This window comes from Sturnira hondurensis, unplaced genomic scaffold (genome assembly GCF_014824575.4).
Source record: "Sturnira hondurensis isolate 20B ecotype Veracruz unplaced genomic scaffold, ASM1482457v3 Scaffold0020642, whole genome shotgun sequence".
NCBI lineage: Eukaryota > Metazoa > Chordata > Mammalia > Chiroptera > Phyllostomidae > Sturnira > Sturnira hondurensis.
In genome coordinates this window covers 5,470,555-5,490,091 of record NW_028093273.1, presented here as the reverse complement: position 1 = coordinate 5,490,091, position 19,537 = coordinate 5,470,555, and the positions used below count along the sequence as shown (strand labels likewise).

The window sequence follows — 19,537 nt, the reverse complement described above, 5'->3', positions numbered from 1 at the left end:
CCCAAGGGGAGCATGCTCCGGATTGTTAAACCCAGCGACCGTGGGATGTTCTGTGTGCCACAGCAGGGCCGTCTGCCCACCACAGCAATCGCCAAAGCGCCCCGGTGAGGACGCAACCCAGTGTCTGTCTGTTCCTTGGAAATACAGGGGGGATGTCTGTATAATACGCATTTTGTCCTTGTTTGAGGGATCATCCGTCCCTGATGAAATCACAGGGGCTGGAAACACAGGACCAAAAAGACAAAACAAACAAAACTTAAGATTCAGTAAAAAGTATGTGTTTCTTGAATTACTCCTAAAAATCTCTCACTTTTGTGAACAGATCTACAATATCTTGTATCTGATTTAGATTATGGGCTTGAATGCCAAAATGAACACTATCAAGGCCATTGTCCTCGGAGTTTAGCAGTCATTAGAATCAGCTGGAGGGCTTCTTAAAACACAGGTGGCTATAATGTTCACTGTTCACTCCCAGTGTCTCTGGACCACAGCTCAGTAGGTCTGAGGTGCATATCTGACCAGTAGGTGGAGCAGGTGGTGATTCCACGGTGCTCCTCTGTGGTCCACACTCTGAGACGACCACTTTAGGTCCCATTCCTTAGCCCTGTTGTGCCTCAGTCTCTCCACTAGTTACTTGAGAGTACAAACACCTACCTCCCAAAGTTGTTGTGAGAAATAAATAAGGTAATACATTAAAGCTTTTACCACAGAATTCTCAATCTGTGCTGTTATCACTGTTTAATTCTATGGGCCCTGTAGTCTTCTGCAAAAGAAAATAGTAAATGGCTTGGTATATTTGCCTTTGATCACTTCTCAGGATTTTCTGCTTTTAACTTTAGATTAAACTAAACTCCTCTTTCCACTTTTGAGTTATAAATGAAAGATTTTGTTTCTCAAGGATCCTAAATCTACTTTTGGTTTAACAACACGTCATTTGTTTATGTGGTATTTTTTCATTTGTTTTCCATTCTGTTCATTAAAATATTCACGAGTTTTGTTGACTGTAAGATGCCATGAGATGTTCCAGGATGAGGGAGGGGGGAAAACATTGTGCCCAGTTCTACATTACAAGATACTTTGGGGACAGACTTCTTTCTACTAATGCAAATTTGCACATAGAGATAATGCTACCATTCTTGGGCTTTCTACACGTTTAAGTAAATTTACTGTATCTGGTTGTCTCTTGGTGAATATGTTCCTTAGAAGATACAAGATGAGAAACTCAACTCTTTATTGAGTTTGTTTAGTACTAATGACTGTACCCTAAATTGTTTCTGACAGAATTGCCTGGTTCTCACGTAAAACAGGATATGTTGTCGGTGCCTTTATACAGAAAGAAAAAATAGAATTTAATCAATGGCAATAAATGACAGAGTCTAGAGATCCAGGGTTTTTAAAAAATCACTGGTGCTTATAAAAGGAAAAGTGCTTTTTTTTATTTGATTACCACAAAGGAAGAAGACCAGACTCTTAGAAGTAGAAATGGTTTTGCTGGTCAATTCTGAGCTAGCATGGTTGAAGCTCATGTGAAACTGTGTCATCCCATGGGACCCAGGTGCAGCAGCTTGTCGTCATGTGTCCTAGAGTAAAACAATCAAGGCTCATCCTCTTTTGTTGCACAGTCAGCATCCTGTGATGGCATCCTGTGATGGTACGCACACAAAATTGCTGCTGTCTCTCATGGTACCAGGCAATAGTGGTCTTATTATACAGGCTTACGAAGGCCCTTATCTGAGGCCAACTTCCAAGTCAAGGTAACTGGGCAAACATTTTTATGGTATCAGTCTCTTTGCATATTTTTAATAGTAGTGTCCCCTCCACTCAGAAGAATGACTTCCAGAACGGAAGGAAGTACAAGGGTCAATAATGCGGAGTTGATGTTTACCACCAAATAGAAGGTTACGAGGATGAAGCTTGCCACTTTAAGTAAGCAGAAGCCTCCAGATAAATCATAGATACATTGGGGATTACAGATTCTTTCTTCCTTGATGTAATCTTTGAGATTCCTGGTGAAATGAAAAGATTCCAGAAGGTTATAAATAATTGAAATGTCCCACATTCAAAAGCAGATAAAGATGAATTATCTATAGATATGCATTTATATTATATATATATGTACACAGAGGTTTATATTATGCATATATGTATACCCCTGTATACATACATACATATATATATATATATATATATGTATGTATATACACATACACATATATGCACTATAGACAATAACAAGACCTTGGAACAAATTGGAGACTAGAGCCACAGGACTGGGGAGATAAAGCGGTATCACTGCCTTTTCAGCAGTCATTGTCAGCACAACAGGAATTAAGTAATGATAAACTAATCCCAAGCAGTTTTTGATAGTGTTTGTTATACTGATAAGACCAATGGGGCAATAGAGGCAAAGCATCTTTGCTTCACCAAGGATGACGGGCATACTACAGACACGTGGGCCAGAGGAAGTCAAAATTGAGTGACTAGCAAAAGAATGCAATAAAATTGGTTGTCTTGGAAAGTGCTGAATGAGAGCTGGGGAAATCTCTTGCCTTCCCCCACAGTAGGCTTACATACAGATAGTAGTGGTTTTATTACATACAAGCTCATAAAGGACCTTAAGGGAGGATATTTAACTCAGTTACTAAGATATTGTATGCACTCTACAAACATGTATTTGCTGAATGAACAAATGTCAAACTCAACAAGTGATTGTGTTTTAGCCATTTCTTAATGTTCAAATCTTACTCTTAAACAGCTTGTATTGCTGCATAACTAAACACTATGGAGTTAATGTTTGCTTCATATCAGAAACATGAAAGGCAAAATAATGGAGACAATAAAAAAACAGTGATTGCTGGGAGGCCTGTGAGGGGGGAGACAAATAGAGCACGTAGAATTTTTAGAGCAGTGAAAATACACTGTGTGATATTATAATGATGGATACATCCAAACCCATGCAATGTGCACCACCAAGAGTGAACACTAATGTAAACTATGGACTTGGGGTGATTAGGATGCATCAGCATAAGTTCACCCTTGTTTAAAAAATGCACCATTAGGAGAGTGCTGATGATAAATGGGGGAGACTGTGCATGTGTGTGAGTAGGACTTACGTGGAAAATCTCTTTCTCTCAACTTTGCTGTAAAATTGCTCTAAAAATTAAAGTTTTTAAGAAAATATTTAGCACTTATTAATGTAAATAAAAATTATTGTAGCCCCAAATCTACCTTACATATTTTATCAACCTCATAATTTGTATAATAGAATGAATCCATTTTACATGATACTGGGAATTTATTCCTACTAATTTTCTTAGAGTTTAAAAACCATGTTAGAAGGAAGCTTTAAGGATGTCTTAGTAAATGAGCAACCAAGGCTCAAGATTTCTGCCATTTGAATTTTGGCTTGTACTGCTCATGTCAACTAAGAAGACCATTACTAGTCTCTCTGTTTTCCATTCTATTGTCTACATAACTTTCCCTTGAGTGGAAAATAAGTACAAGCACTGTTGGAAAAAGTGCTTGGAACTGTACACGGTTTTTATAACATAAGTTTGAACCAAAGTTTGAGCATTTGCAAGCTCAGTCACCAGAATGAGTTAGCTACTGATTGAGGCAATAATCACTACTCTGTACCGCATCAAAATTAAGCTGCTAAAGTTTCTTATATGAATTGTACAAGATAAGTGTCCTCTGGGGTATATTTGGCAATATTTGGAAACATTTTTAGTTGTCACAACTAATGGATAGAAATCAAAGATATTTACTATTTTGCTGGTTAGCAATAACATAAATAATGCACTTACAAAACCAGCCACAGATTAACCCATCTTTAGCCTTCTGGAGAATGTATAGTTTTAACAATATTAATATATCTAATTTTACTTAGTACCCATTAGAAATCAAATCCTTCTAATGCAGTTTTGATGGAATAAGATGTTGTGTCCCGAGAAACCCTTTTCACTCTTGTCAATTTAAAGGAAGTTATGCCATTCAAAGTCCACATCCATGCAGATGGGGACTGTGCCCAACTTTGTTTTCTGCTATGCTCTCATCGCCTCTGACTTGAAAGGAATTAAATCTTTACCAAGTGTCTTCTGTATACCAGGATATTGGCTTATAAGCTTCCACATACACTATCTAATATAATTTTTATAACAAATAGATAAGTTAGTCATTGTTTCCCCTACTTTACAAAGGAGGAAACAGTGGTTCTGAGAGGTTGTCACTTCCTGAAAGTACATAGCTAGAAAAGGGTGTAAGCAGAACCCTGTTCAGATTCTGACACTCCCTTGATCTTTTCCTACACCAGCTGTAGACTCTAAGATGCATAGGAGTATTTAGTCATTTGGATTCATTACTCAGCAAAGAAGTGGACGAATGGATACAGAACTTTGTAAAGACTTTAAAAGAAAGGTTTTTCCAGGGGTATAGAATCAACTTATGACTACCTATCTGTCTGCCTATTTATTTATCTATCATCTGTAAGGGATAGCCAACCTTTGCTGAATAGGCACTCAATCTGTTAAGGCTACTATAACAAAGTGCCATAGTCAGGATGGCTTATAAACAACAGAAATTTATTTCTCACAGTTCTGGAGGCTGGAAGTCCAAGATCAGGATACCAGCATGGTCAGGCTCTGGTAGGAGCCCTCTTCAAGGTTGCAGGCTTCTGACTTCTCATTATATCCTCACTTGGTCAAAAGAGATCCGAAGGACTCTCTGGGGTTCTTGTACGAGGGCACTAATTCTATTCATGTGCTCCACTCGTATGACCTAATCATCTCCCAAAAACCCATCTCTTAATACCATCACATTGGGAGTTAAGATCTCAACATATGAATTTGGAGGGATATAAACATTCAGTCCATAATATTTACCATGCTCCAGATACTGATCTCAGTGTTTTACTTGCATTCTTCTTTTATTTTTCAAGGGACATAACAGAACTTTATGAAATGGGTACGATTGTTACCTCCATTTCACAGGAGCAGAAGCTGAGGAACAGAGGGGTTAAATGCCTCGTTCTAATCATACAGCTGTTGAATAGTAACGCCTGGATTTGTGTCCAGGCACTGAAACTCTAGAAAGACTTGGAGTTGTGAACTGAGGTCTATTTTGTCCCCCAAGGACACATTTGGTAATATTCAGAAACCTTTCTGGTTTTCACAGCTGAGGGATGGGTGGTGACATGGCCTCTTGTGGATAGAGGCCAAGGATATTTACAATGCACAGAATAGCTCCCCGGGGGGGGGGGGGGGGNCGCGCCCCCGGGGGGGGGGGGGGGGGAAACAGTTATCTAGCCCCAAACACCATTAATGGAAGGTTAGAAAATCCTTTTCTAGTATCTACATTTTGGCATTTCTCTGTACTTCTAACATTAAATTGGGGCAAAATCATGGAAGTAATTAATATAACATTTGGCATTACTGATGATTAATTCTTATCTGCATTTAACCACACACCTTTTTTTCATGGCAATATCAATTTATGTATATAGCAACAGTATATTATTCTCTACTTCAGAATTAATTTGGGGTTTTTCATAAAATAAAAACCCCTAGCCTTCCAAACATTCTTACTAAATCAGTCATTCTAACAAAATCACTTCCATTCTCACTAAATTGGGAATGAGCTACTTTAAAATCTTGCTTTAAATTCTTCAACGCTTCTACCAGGTAGATATTCTTATGGCCATTTTACATACAATGAAACTGAGGCATCAGAGGGTGGAAAAATGTGTCCAGATTGTACAACCAGTGTGTGAGAACTACACACACACACTAGCTCCTCCTGACTGGAAAACTCCGGCTGTAAACCAGTGGCTCTGAAATATGAGTGTGCGGCAGAACCATAGACTGCTGAATGCCCCTCCCCCACACACACACCCGTTTCTGATTCAGGAGGCCTTGAGTGGGACCCAGGAATCTGCATTCCTAACAAGTTCCCAGGTGATGATGCAAATCAAGCTTTTCTGGGGAACTACACTTTGAGAACCACAGTGCTAAGCAGGGACACTCACCCGTAAAATGATCTTCCTTTTGTGACACCTCTTTTTGTAAGAAGCTTCATCTCTCACCCTGGAATCTTAGTAGATTTTTTTTAAAGAACTTTTTTGTCTCACTAGCCTAATGCCTGATTATACCAGGGACAGTCTAAGTATCATGTTGGTACAACAAGCGTATCACAGCCCCTACCTACAATAGAATGGGATCAAGGGAGAGCCATCTGGGGCAGAAACCAACTCACTCTTGCCTCATGGTTATACACCTAACAAAAGAAAAAGAAATCTACCAACTGGACAGAGGAAGGACCTAAACACATGGAAGTAGTCCAAAGTGGCAATCAAATTCCAGAGACAAGGGATGAGAGGAAAGGTAGTTGATGAAGTGAAAACAGGAAATCAAGAGGTTTTTTGTTCCAACTTCCTTGTTTCTAAGAACCAATTATGACTATATAAAGAGCCAAAAAAGGCAAGATCTTTTTCTTCTTAACTCTCTCTCATCTCCACTAAGCAGCAGCAAGCAAATAAGCCTATGTGCCCCAAAGATGAGCTATTAAGGTGAAACACAAGTGAGAGGAACTGGTGGGAGTAGGTGGTCCTCAGTGCAGCAGTCAGTCAGCAGGTCTACCCTCCCCCACTGACCCACTCCCTACATTTCATTGACTCTCTCTGCTGGACACTGAGACACACAAAGTGAGGGCTTTTATCTCTAAGGAGCTTACAGCCAAGGTGGAAGGTAAGCATATAAAGAGGATTAATGAAGAACACCAGGACCAAATAAGTGGTGGGGACATAGGAGCCCAGGGTAATCACTGTGGATGGAGGGTCAGGAGACACTTTGCAGAGATGGTGGGAGTTGAGTGAGTTTTCAAAAATAGATCAGATGTAGGGTAGTTCAAGCAAAGTAGAGTGAGGGCTTCACTAGGGCCACAGAGGAGAGAGAAGTGAAAAAAAGGCAGAGAAGTGGGGAATTAGGGGCAGAATTTGAAGGGAGATGAATGCCTTTGTCCCTGGACACAGGGTGAGTACCTGAAAATAAAGATGCCCCAGTCTCCTCCTAAGGAGGAGATTAAGTTTATCTTGTGAATCATGGAAGGCTGAAACATTTTGGAGAAGCAAAGTGATATGATAAAACCATAACTCTAGAGAAATCCCAACCATTTTTTCCTTCTTTTCTGACCATGTGCCCCCTTTACGGACTGGGCCCCCCACCCAGGCGTGTTCTCCCATCTCCCACCCTGCCGTTGGTTTCCAGGGGAGCGAGCATGCTCTGGGGCATCCAGATGCCAGTGAGTCTGTCGTGATGTTCTTGGTACCCACTTCTTTTGGCCAGAGCAGGAGCTGGATATTTTTCAAGGCTTGGGAGGCATGAGGTGATAAAACTCTCTGATCCTGAGATTTGGTTTCCAGCACCCTATGAATGGTGCCTCTAAATTTCATGCCACACAAGTTAGTATTGCATACCTTTTAAATAGTTCACACAGAACAATTCTGTCTCCTAATTTTAATTATAATACATTAAACATCTAGTACCCTGCAATTTACTTTCTGACAAAATAGAGCTTTTAAATGACTTTCCTATTCCTCATTATCAAAAAAGTTCTTCTAAAAATATTATTTCTAGTATTATACAGAAAACTGACAATTATAGTGGAAGAATATAAATAGGATTAAATTTATAGGCTTTTAATACACATGTACTGTAAGCTCCATAATATTTATTTTCCAGTGTCTACTACAAATAGTTAATTATTAATTCGGTAATTAATGGTATTGACTGAATAAACAAAGGATAACCAGAGTCAACAGCCAAAAGGCTTGTGTTGGAGATAAGCAGAGATAGGCAGATTCATTTTCCAGTATACTTACTGAATTTCCAAAATGTAGCAAGCTCTGTGCTAAGGACTTTCACATTATTCCTCACACAACTCTAGTGGGTAGGTGATATGCAACCTGAGGCACAGAAAATGTTAAGCAACTTACCCAGGAACTCAAAACCAGATGCTCTAATTCAAAGTCAAGGATTCTTAACTCAAGTTTCCCTCAAATTTGTCTATCACAGCAAATACCTGTGTGCTAATCATGTAGCTTTCCAGGCCCCACCTCGGAAGATTCTCACTCAGTAGTTGCAGAGTGGGGACAGGAATCCATATTTAACACACGTTTCTGGTGATTCTGAGAAACATTCCAAGGCTCTTCGGTCCTGGTTGCCCATTAGAGTCACTTTGGAAATGATTAAAAACTCAAGATAACTTGACCCCACACCAAGCAAATTAATGGGAGTCAGAAAGAGATCTCTGGGTATCACTATTTTTAAATCCTCCAGATTATTTCAATGGACATCCAATTGGGCTCCGCTCTGACAGTTATATTTGACAGGTTTACCCAGCCTCCTCTAACCACCTAATCGCCACTTGCCTTTGTTCCTATTGAAAAGTAGTTCTACTACAATGTGAGCCAGGAAAAAGTAATGATGCTTAAGAGAGCAGAGGAACAGAAGGAAAGGAGATCAAGAAACCATTTGTGACAAGGGATTAGTGAAGAGAAAGAGAGCTGTCGAAGGTGGTGGAGAGGTGAGGGGTGAAGATAAAGGTTTGCAATTCATCCTTGAAACAATTCAGTAACTCTAAGCAAAAGCTTGATAAAGGTGACACTCATGAGTATTTTGCTCTTGCATAAAGGTCATGTACTTTTCTATGCAAGTCAAAGCAATTTTTACATATTCACATATTTAGCCTTGATAGTGACAAGGGCTCAGGATCAGAAATTTCGATCCGTGTGTCTTCGTCATTCCTGTTTTATAAGTGTGAGCACTGAGGCATGCTGGGAGAATGCAGTCACTTCAGACCTCAGGATTGGAGCCAGGTGACCCACCTAGTATAAAGTCCCCAAACTTGTTGCCAGGCTTTATTACCACAGCAGCTGTAAGGTATGCATATTTTCTTTAACTATAAAATGTTCGTGTGCATAGACAACTTCTATCCAACATTTGGGAGGTGATAACACAGTAATATTTTTATACAATTCCTCATCCCTGGCCCTCAATAGAGGGTCCAAAATAAATGGACCAAACTAATCTTGAAATACATGTTATATATTAATAATCACAGACATGACTCTGTTACATGGCAGATGCCTATTCCAATGGGGTAAAATAAAGGAGAATGGAAGTGCAGAAATTTTCTGTGTCTATACAATTCCGGAGGGAAAAGTGATGTTTTTAAACTGCTGATTGTGATTTAGCAAATGCTGCATTCGTTCGTGGATAAGTAGTATCAAAAAGAAAAACCAGTGTTCTACCTCTGCCTTCCTTGCCCTGGCAGCCCTTCACTCTTACTTAATGAAATGGAACAGTTGATGCCTTTAACTCCTCTTTCATTTAATCTCATTAATGCAGTCTGTTGAGATGCTAGTTGTGGGGTAACACAGGGGCAGTTGTCAGACCTCCAGTGAAAAGTGCAATATTTTTCAGTTAGACTTCTAATCGCAACGTCAAAATGTGTGAGAACGAGATCAAATCTAAAGCTGACGCCACTGGTGAGTTTTACATTTTCTTCTCTCTTAGTTGTATGAACTAGTCTCCAGGCAAGAGAGTAATCATTTAGGAGCTCTTGGCAAAAATAAATTAATGGCTAGGTGTGGGAACAATGAAATGTTTTCTGATTTTAGAATGTATATAATAAAGTCACTCAGGCTTTATTTTACCCTGGAGAACACATTTATACATAAATATTATCATATCTGGAAGTGAATTACTGAATGCATAAGCTTTGAGATCAAATTTAATTAGTCATCTGCCACATTGTACTAACACGCAGACAACAGTGTGAACAACCTTTTGAAGCTTCGATTTTAGTCACCGACATTGCTATCATTGTGATCATCTCGATGTTTCTAATTATTTTTGAATTTAGTTTATAAATATATTATAAGAGATACTTTCTCATATGTAAGAAATCTGTTTTCAAAAAAAATTCTATTTTTTTAAATGATGATTCACAATAAGATGAATTGTTTGTGGGTTTTTTTTCTCTTAAATATTTTACGTGTGAGTTAGTGGATAATTTCCTAAACACACATTATTTCATAACACAGGCAGGCTGTGAACACTTCTTTTAAAATATCCTAGGGCAATATGATGCATGATTTATTGCCATGTTTTTACAGTACTACACAGCAATGAACAACAATTGAAAATATTAAAATGTAAATTGCTATAATTATTTTTTTCAAACATAAAGCTCACAATTGTTCAAAAAAGTTATTCATCAAACTAAAACTTCTTCAAATATTATATAAACTTAGAATTACATTTTTCCACAGTGCCGAGAGCTCCCTTGTGCTTGTATTTTTAGAAAGTAACATTATTTTAATGCAATTATTCATTAATTTCTAAATATATATATTCAAACACTTTATTCATAAAATAAGTGATTGTCAGCAGATCTCGGTTCTGACATTAATGGACTCTTTAAACAACTAGTCAGCCTTACAAGAGGCAGATTTACTCAGTATATTATTGCTGTTGTTATTTAGAAATTAATAGCACCGAACATATTAATGTCTATGTGCTTAATCCTCTTTGGGTTTGAATTACAATTAGCAGAGGCTACCAGGTGAACATAAATGTTCTTCTCTCCACGGACTCGGTATTAAAGAAAAACAAACAAAAAAAAACATGAATTTCCCCTCTCTGATAAAATTACATAAACACATTGTGTGATTGTAGGAGCTTATGTTTTTGTGGGTACACACACAACTCATTTTTAATGACCTGAATGAATAAATGTGTCTTTGCGTTTTGCAGATAATTTAGTTAAATTTTATTGACATTAAACAGAATATTCTATATTAAAGCTATAGCTTCTTTTAGGTTTCTACAGTAGAACACTTGGTGCTATGTTTAGCAATTTCTGGTTTTCATCAGTCTTTGTCCTCTATCGTTATTTTCCCCCCAAATAAATACATCTGCTGCTTTTGAAGTAGTTCAAACCTCTCAAGAAATGACCAACAACAACAAATCGAACACTTTCTCCCACCAATTCACTCCGTCTGGTAGCATCAAAATGCCTTTGGTAGAAATTAATGTATAAGAAACACAGCTGGCAAAGGACAACCATAAACATCTCCATGCAAATGCTATCATAAACTATCAACCAATGGTTACAAATTTTGTGCTTGTAGAAAGACATGCTCAAGAGGAGGAAACTTGCTAATATGGAAAACTCGCTCATTGGAACATCACAGTATCTATTCTTACTATTTGGTCACCATGTGCATACAACCCCTCCACCAACAGCTTACATAAACACTGAATAAAGCTGTTAGGGATTACGTGCCGCATGCTGGATCTGATGGGCTCAAAAATAAGATAGCTCGGGTCCTATAATATTTAGGATTATTCTGGTAATCTCTTTAGCGAAAGTGTGCAGTATCAGCAGAACAGGCATTTCAGTCTTCAAGGCAGCCATGCACTAATAATTCCACATGTGTTGGGTGGCTAAACCTTTGCCTACACTGATATAGGGCCCTGTGCTGTGTAGCATAGGGTGACGTTATAAGTGAGAGCTTCCAGGGTGACGTCTTAAATTATGCAGGTGAGAATACCTTCCTCTTCCTTTAATTTCTATGTGTCCCCTCTTTTGAGAAAGGCCATCTATGTCAGAATGAACTAAACCCAAACATCTCTTTCTCCAATCTTTGAACTCATTCTTTTCTGTAGAAATGAAATAAAAATTAAGATTTCCTCTTCAATCCTATTTCTTTTTATTTCAAGATTCAATGTTGAAGCAATGGGGGCTGAATTGCAAATCTGTTAGAACGTAAATGATATAATCATGTAATTCTTAATGCAGAAACTTGTGATATATTTTGCTATGGTAGCACTGTCTATGTTAAAAACAAAATCAAAGCTCTTAAAGACAATCTACAAAATGAGTTCCTAAAATCTGCGTTCTCAGCAAGGGTCACTAGTGCCATTATATGTCCGTGTTTTCCCATAAATGAAAACTCCCTAATGTCCTATTGGAGTGCCTATTCACACAGTTTTACCCTAAATCAACCCTCTGATGGCAAAGGAATTCTTTCAGGCTCCTGGTAGTGATTGTTCTTTTTCCATTTCTCTCTCATGCACATAACCCATGTAAATATCTCACCTACTTTCTAAATTTTGTTTTTGTAATTATTTGTTGCATTCATGGCTAAGGGCATATTAAAAAAGCAGAAGTGTCTGTAAATATGACAGAGTGACAAATAATACTACTGTTTAGTTTTTGGCCATTTAAGCAAATTGTAGGATGTTATAAGCCAGTTAAATACAGTTATCATTATTGTACATTAAGAAGGAAAGTGTTAATATGGTACTAACATTCTCATCATACGTGGACATCATCCTCACGCGGGAAATAATCTACTCAGGTGTCTTATATGAAAATGAGATGTCCCATTTATTGTACCAGATTTCTCTTTTCAAGAACAAAGTTATCAAAATTAGATTCTGATCACTATACTTTAGAATATATTTTTGTCCTTTCTCTGGTAGTCCTGTCTTGTCTCTTTTTTACCACACTTCAAGAGATTGTCTTTCTTTGTCACCCAGCAGAAAGGCACATGTTTATCTTATTTTCGTATTTTCTGAACAAGTGCTGGGAACTTCAGGAATGGTCTCTACCACATCTATCAATGAAGAGAATGAGAAGTATTCTGCGCTTTCCACCCAAACTCCAGTCGCTTGGGGTTTTCTTGGTGCGTGGGTTTTTAACCAGTGATCCTGTTCCAACCTTTGAATTGCCTACCTTCAAACTTATTATTTAATGACCTTATTTTTATATTTATCAAGTATTTCCCTGTTAATTGGTCTTTCCAGGTATTCCTGAGAAAGAACACAGTGTAATAACCACATTTTAGGCACAGTGAACTGTAATACTAGATTGAACCATGTAAAATTGCCAATGTTGGCTATTCCTTTGCACAAAAAGGTGACAGTTTCATGTGGTTTAATCTGACATGACTACAGATAAAAGAGCAGTAATTTGATAATTTTAAAAGTATTCTCCTACTATTTACTTTGAAATTGTACTTTATTGTTTATACTACTATAGCTGTCCCAATTTTCCCCCTTAGCCCACCTCCATCCAGCCTCCCTACTCCCTCAAGCAATCCCCACATCATTGTCTATGTCCATGGGTCATGGGTAAATGTTCCTTAGCTACTCTATTCCCTATGCTGTACTTTAAATCCCCATGACTATTCTGTAACTACCAAATTGTACTTCTCCTTTTTTAAAATATTTTATTTGTTTATTTTTAGAGAGAGGGGAAGGGAAGGACAAAGAGTGGGAGAGAAACATCAATGTGTGGTTGCCTCTGATATGTCCTTTACTGGGGACTTGGCCTGCAACCCAGGCATATGCCCTGACTGGGAATTGAACCAGTGACCCTTTGCTTCACAGGCCCGTGCTCAATCCACTGAGCTACACCAGCCAGGGCCAAATTGTACTTCTAATTCCTTTATCCAATCTCCCAGCCTGCCTTCGATCTGGCAACCATCAAAACATTCCCTGTATCTATGATTCTGTTTATATTCCCCTTGCTTTTTTAAATTTAAGCTTTATTGTAGTTTCCATTACCATTTAGTCCCCCTGATAACCCCCTCCCCCAGCAATCACCACACTGTTGTCCATGTACATGAGTCCTTTTTCCTTTTTCTCAACCCCTCCACCAGATAATCTCCACTTCCAAGCTGCCATCCTGTTCTCCATTTATGAGTCTGTCCCCATTTTCCTTGTTAGTTCAGTATGTTTATTAGATTCATATGAGTGAAATCATATGGTATTTGTCTTTCTCTGACTGGCTTATTTCACTTAGCATAATGTTCTCTAGGTTCATCCATATTGTCACAAAGGGTAAAATTTCTTCTCTTTTTTATGGTTGAGTTCTATTCCATTGTGTTAATGTTCCATAGTTGTTTCATCCACTCATCTACTGCTGGACACTTGGGCTGCTTCCATGTCTTGGCAATCGTGAATAATGTTGCAGTGAACATAGGAGTGCTTATGTTCTTTTGAATTAGTGTTTTGGGTTCCTTCGGATAAATTGCCAGAAATGGGATAGCTGGATCAAAAGGCAGATCCATTTTGAATGTTTTGAGGTATCTCCACACTACTTTCCACAGTGGCTGCACTAGTCTGCACTCCCACAGTGCAAAATGGTTCCCCTTTCTCCACATCCTCAACAGCACTTGTTTGTTGATTTATTAATGACAGCCATTCTGACAGGTGTAAGATGGTACTTCACTATGTGTTTTATTTGCATTTCTATGGTGATTAGTGATGTTGAGCATCTTTTTATATGCTCTATCGGCCATCCATATGTCCTCCTTGGGGAATGTCTATTCAGGCCCTTTGCCCAATTTTAATTGGGTTGTTTGTTTTTTTGGTGTTCAGTTTTGTAAGTACTCTATAAATTTTGGGCATTAACCCCTTTTCAGATGAATCAGCAAATAAGTTCTTCCATTCTGTGGGTTGTCTTTTTATTTTGTTGATGATTTCCTTTGTTGTGCAAAAACTTTTTAGTTTGATATAGTCCATTTGATTTTTTTTTCCTTTTAGTTTCCTTGTCTGGGGAGATGTATCCAACAAAAATTTCTATGAGCAGTGTCCAAGATTTTACTGCCTATGTTTTCCTCAGGATTTCTATGGTTTGGGGTCTAAACTTTAAGTCTTTGATCCGAAGACTTAAATTTTGTATTTATTTGTGCGTGGTTTAAGAAGGTGGTCTAGTTTCATTTTTCTACATGTATCTGTCCAATTTTCCCCCCACCATTTATTGAGTAAACTACCTTCAGTCCATTGTTTGTGCTTGCTTCCTCTGTCAAATACCAATTGAAGATAAAGGTGTGGGTTCATTTCTGGGCTCTCTATTCTGTTCCATTGATTTATGTGTCTGTTTTTATGCTAGTACCATGCTGTTTTGATTACTATGGTCTTATAGTATAGTTTGTTATTAGGTAGAGTGATTCCTCTTTGTTCTTCTTTCTCAGGTTTGCCGTTGCTATGGGGCCTTTTGTGGTTGCATATACATTTTTGAAATATTTTGTTGTTCTGTAAAATACATCATTGGAATCTTGGTAGAAATTGTGTTGAATCTATAGATTGCTTTGGGTAGTATGGACATTTTAATGATGTTAATTCTTCCCATCCATGAACACAGTACTTGCTCCCACTCACTTATATCTTCTCCAGTTTCTTTCTTCAGTGTCTTATAATTTTCTAACTACAGGTCTTTTACATCCATGGACAGGCTTATTCCTAGTTATTTTTTCTTTTCATTAAAAAAAATAAAACAAATAAACCTGTGTGTTTATTTTGGTTTTTAGATTCCATTTTTGATAGATATGTATTTATTGTCACCTTATTGTTCATATTTTTTCTTCTTCTTAAAGAAGACACTTTAACATTTCACATAATACTGGTTTGTTGGTGATGAACTCCTGTAGCTTTTCCTTGTCTGGAAAGCTATTTATATGTCCTTCAATTCTAAATGATAGATTTGCTTGGTAGCATAATCTTGGTTATAAGTCCTTGCTTTTAATCCTTTGTACATTTCTTGCCAATCCCCTCTAACCTGCAAAGGTTTTTTTGAGAAATCAGTTGACAGTCTTATGGGAGTTCCATTGTAAGTAACTAACTGCTTTTCTCTTGCTGCTTTTAATATTCTGCCTTTGCAGGGGAAGGGTCAAGTCAAGGAACATGTATAAAGGACCCGTGGACAAAGACAAAGGGGGAAGGATTGAATATGGGAGGTGGGAGATAGGTAGGGCAGGGGAGAGTAATGGGGGAAAAATGAGGACAACTGTAATTGAACAACGATGAAAAATTCTCCCTTTGGCCCTGCCTGGTGTAGCTCAGTGGATTGAGTGCAGGCCTGTGAACTAAAGGATCATGGTTAGATTCCAAGTCAGGGCACGTGCCTGGGTTGCAGGCCAGTTCCCAGCAGGGGACACATGAGAGGCAACCATACACTGATATTTCTTCCCCTCTCTCCTTCCCCTCCCCTCTAAAGATAAATAAATAAAATAAAATAAATTCTCTCTTTGTATTTAACCTTTTGTATTTTAATTATGATATGTCTTGGTGTAGGTATTTCTGAGTTCATCTTGTTTGGGACTATCTGCACTTCCTAGACTTCACCAAGTTAGGAAAGTTTTCTGACATTACTTTTTCAAACAGGTTTCCAATTTCTTACTCTCTCTCTTCTCCTTCTGGCACCCCTATGATGCAAACATTGGTATGCTTGACATTATCCCAGAGGCTCCTTACACTATACTCATTTTGGGGGGAATTTCTTTCTTTTTTCTATTTTAATTGGTTGTTTTCTTCTTCCATATGTTCCAAATCATTGATTTGATTCTCGGCTTCATTCACGCCACTGTTTTTTTCACTGTAAATTGCTCTTTATTTCAGTTAGTGTATCTTTTGTTTCTGAATGGATCTTTTTCATGCTGTTGATATTCTAACCAAGTTCATTGAGCCTCCTTAAAACCAGTATTTTAAACTCTACCTAGTAAATTGCTTGTCTCCATTTTGTTTAGTTCCTTTTTTGGAGTTTTGTTCTACTCTTTCATTGGGGCCATGTTTCTTTGTCTCCTCATTTTGGCAGCCTCCCTGTGTTTGTTTCTATGTATTAGGTAGAGCTGCTGTGTCTTCCAGGCTTCATAGAGTGGCCTAATACAGTAAGAGTTCTGTAGAATCCAATGGCACTGCTTCCTCTATTACCCAAGCTAGGTACTCAAGGTGTGCCCACCCTGTTGGCTATGTTCAACCTCCTGTTGTAGTTGAGCTTTGATTGCTACTGGCAGTCCCAGGTCAGCCACAGAATGTATTCTGTCTAGGGTCACATAGCATGTCTTTCTCCTCCAGGTTCATTTAGTGTTCATTTGAGTTTGCCCTGTATTTAGGTTATTCAGACTATATAGATCTGTATAATCATTGTATTCATTTTAAATATAGAAACTTGCTTTTGCATATATCTGTGCCCTAAGGCAAACAAATGTTTGATGAATAATTGATATTAAAATATTCCTTACTTGTCTTTGCTAGGCAGTCTCAGATGAGACTATCTCAGAGAAGCACTTTTGTGTAAATCAATTTTTATAATAATAGAAGTTTTAGTACAGTTTTAGATTTACAGAATAATTGAGCAGAATTCTGTATACCCACCCACCCCCCCACATATAATTTTCTTTGTTTTTAATAACTTGCATTAATATAATGTGCTTGTTATAATTAATGAACCAATACTGAGATATTATTTTAACTATAATTCATAGTTTACAGTAAGTTTCATTCTTTGTGTTGTACCTTATGGGTATTGACAAATATGTAGACATTTACCCATAATTACACTATTATACAGAATATATGCATTACCCTAACAATTCTCTGTGTTTTACTTATTTTTCCCACCTCCATTCCCTGAACTTCTCACAGCCACTGGGTTTTTTTTACTATCTTTATAGTTTTGCCTTTTCCAAAATTTAATACAGTTGGAATTTTATATAGTTTATTAAGACTGGCTTCTTTCACCTAGCAACATGCATACAAGTTTTCTCCATGTCTTTTTATTGCTCATATATTTTTATCATTAGATGCACAATTGTTAGCTTATCCACCCACCTATTGTTATCTTGTTTCTTTCCAGTTTGGGGGCAATTATGAATAAAGTTGACATAAACACTTGTATGCAGGTTTTAGTGTGTATGTGAGTTTCAGCTCAGTTGGTAAAAACCTAGGACCACAATTGCTAGGTCATATGTTAAGACCATGGACATTTAGAAACTGCCAAACCACCTTTCAAAGTGGCTGTATCATTGTGTATTGCCACCAGCAACAAATAAGCACTTCCTTTTGCTCTGCATCCTCACCAGCATTTGGTACTGTCGGGGTTTGGTTTTTGTTGTTGTTTTGTTTGTTTGTTTTTCTTTTGCTTTGTCATTCTAATAAGTATGTGGTGGCATTGCATTGTTGTTTGAATTTGTAATTATTTAAAGACATATGATGTTGAGCATGATTTCATATCCTGATTTTCCAACCATGTGCTTTCTTGGATAATGTGTCTGTTCTGATATTTTGCCAATTTATTTTATTTTATTTTATTATTTGTTTTAATTGTTCAAGTGCAGTTTTCTGCCTTTTACTGCCATCCCAACCCAACCCCCTAGTCCTCCCTACCTCCCACCTGTTTCCAATCCCCCTTGTTTTTGCCCATGTGTCCTTTATACTTATTCCTGCAAACCCTTCCCGTTTTCCCCTGAAATTCCTCTTCTCTCCCCTCTGGTCACTGTCAGCCTGTTCTCTATTTCAGTGTCTTTGGTTATATTTTGTTCATTTGTTTGTTTTGTTGATTAGGTTCCTGTTAAAGGTGAGATCATATGGTATTTGTGTTTCACTGCCTGGCTTATTTCACTCAGCATAATGCTTTCCAGTTCCATCCATGCTGTTGCAAAGGGTAGGAGGTCCTTCTTTTTTTTCTGCTGCATAGAATTCCATTGTGTAAATGTACCATAGTTTTTTGATCCATTCATTTACTGTATTACAAGTCCACTATAATCAAAACAGCCTGGTACTGGCATAAAAACAGGCACATAGACCAATGGAACAGAACAAAGAGTTCAGAAATAACCCCAAGTCTTCTATAGTCAATTAATATTCAACAAAGGGGGCAGCAACATAAAATGGAGCAAAAATAGCCTCTGCAACAAATGGCATTGGGAGAACTGGACAGCTATGTGCAAAAAAATGAAACTTGAGCACCAACTTACACTATACAAAAAAATAAATTCAAGGTGGATAAAAGATTTAAATATTTTGCCAATTTCTTTGAATCTAAAGAGCACTTTGAATATTTTGGCTTCAAGTCCTTTATTATTTATGTATTTTTCAATATTTTTATCTCAGTCTGTTACTTATCTCATTCTCGTCATGCATTTTGATTTTTAACATAAAAAAAACGCTATTTTTTATTTTCTGAAAAGAGACTTTCATCTCTTTTTAAATTTTTCTCAGGGAATGAACTCTGCCTGGTCACTCTGAATCGTTGTGTGACCTGGTGGGTAGAGTTCCTTCATCTCCACTCTCCTTCTGGGAAGGTAATGTTGTGTAAACATAAGCTGCCTGTCAAACATTTCAGCTAAATGGAGACTAGAGAAAGAGCCTCAGGAACAAACTAAGGAACTAAGGAGAGACAAGGTTTTCATGGAAGCAAAATAATTGTTTTCTTCTTTTTGTAACTGGAAAAAAATAGCTATCAAGTAGAGTACATGTCTTCTTTTTTATGCATAGTTCTCTTTACAGAGAGTTGGGGTTTGGAGCAGACACCCTAGGAGTCAAATTGTAGCATGCCTTTCCTTTCTCTCTCCCAGATCTTCTCAAAATTTGCCATGCATGGGCATCAGAGATATTATTGCAATGAAGACTTTGATTATGTGGGTGTAGGGTAGGATCTAAGTGCTACATTTCTATCAAGCATCAGATAA

General features: G+C 37.7%; 1 protein-coding gene across 2 annotated transcripts in view; it reads left to right on the top strand.

Moving 5' to 3' along the window:
• RORB (RAR related orphan receptor B) overlaps positions 1 to 19,537 on the top strand; it is a 194,376-nt gene that overhangs the window by 105,337 nt on the left and 69,502 nt on the right. The window contains exon 1 of one of the 2 annotated variants that reach the window (XM_037030319.1): positions 9,411 to 9,541. The exons of the other annotated variant lie outside the window; for it this stretch is intronic. Within the exon in view, the coding sequence (XP_036886214.1) occupies positions 9,502 to 9,541 (40 nt within the window). The 5' untranslated portion in view covers positions 9,411 to 9,501. Of the gene's footprint in view, positions 1 to 9,410; positions 9,542 to 19,537 lie in introns of those variants that run through there. 2 annotated transcript variants of the gene reach the window in all.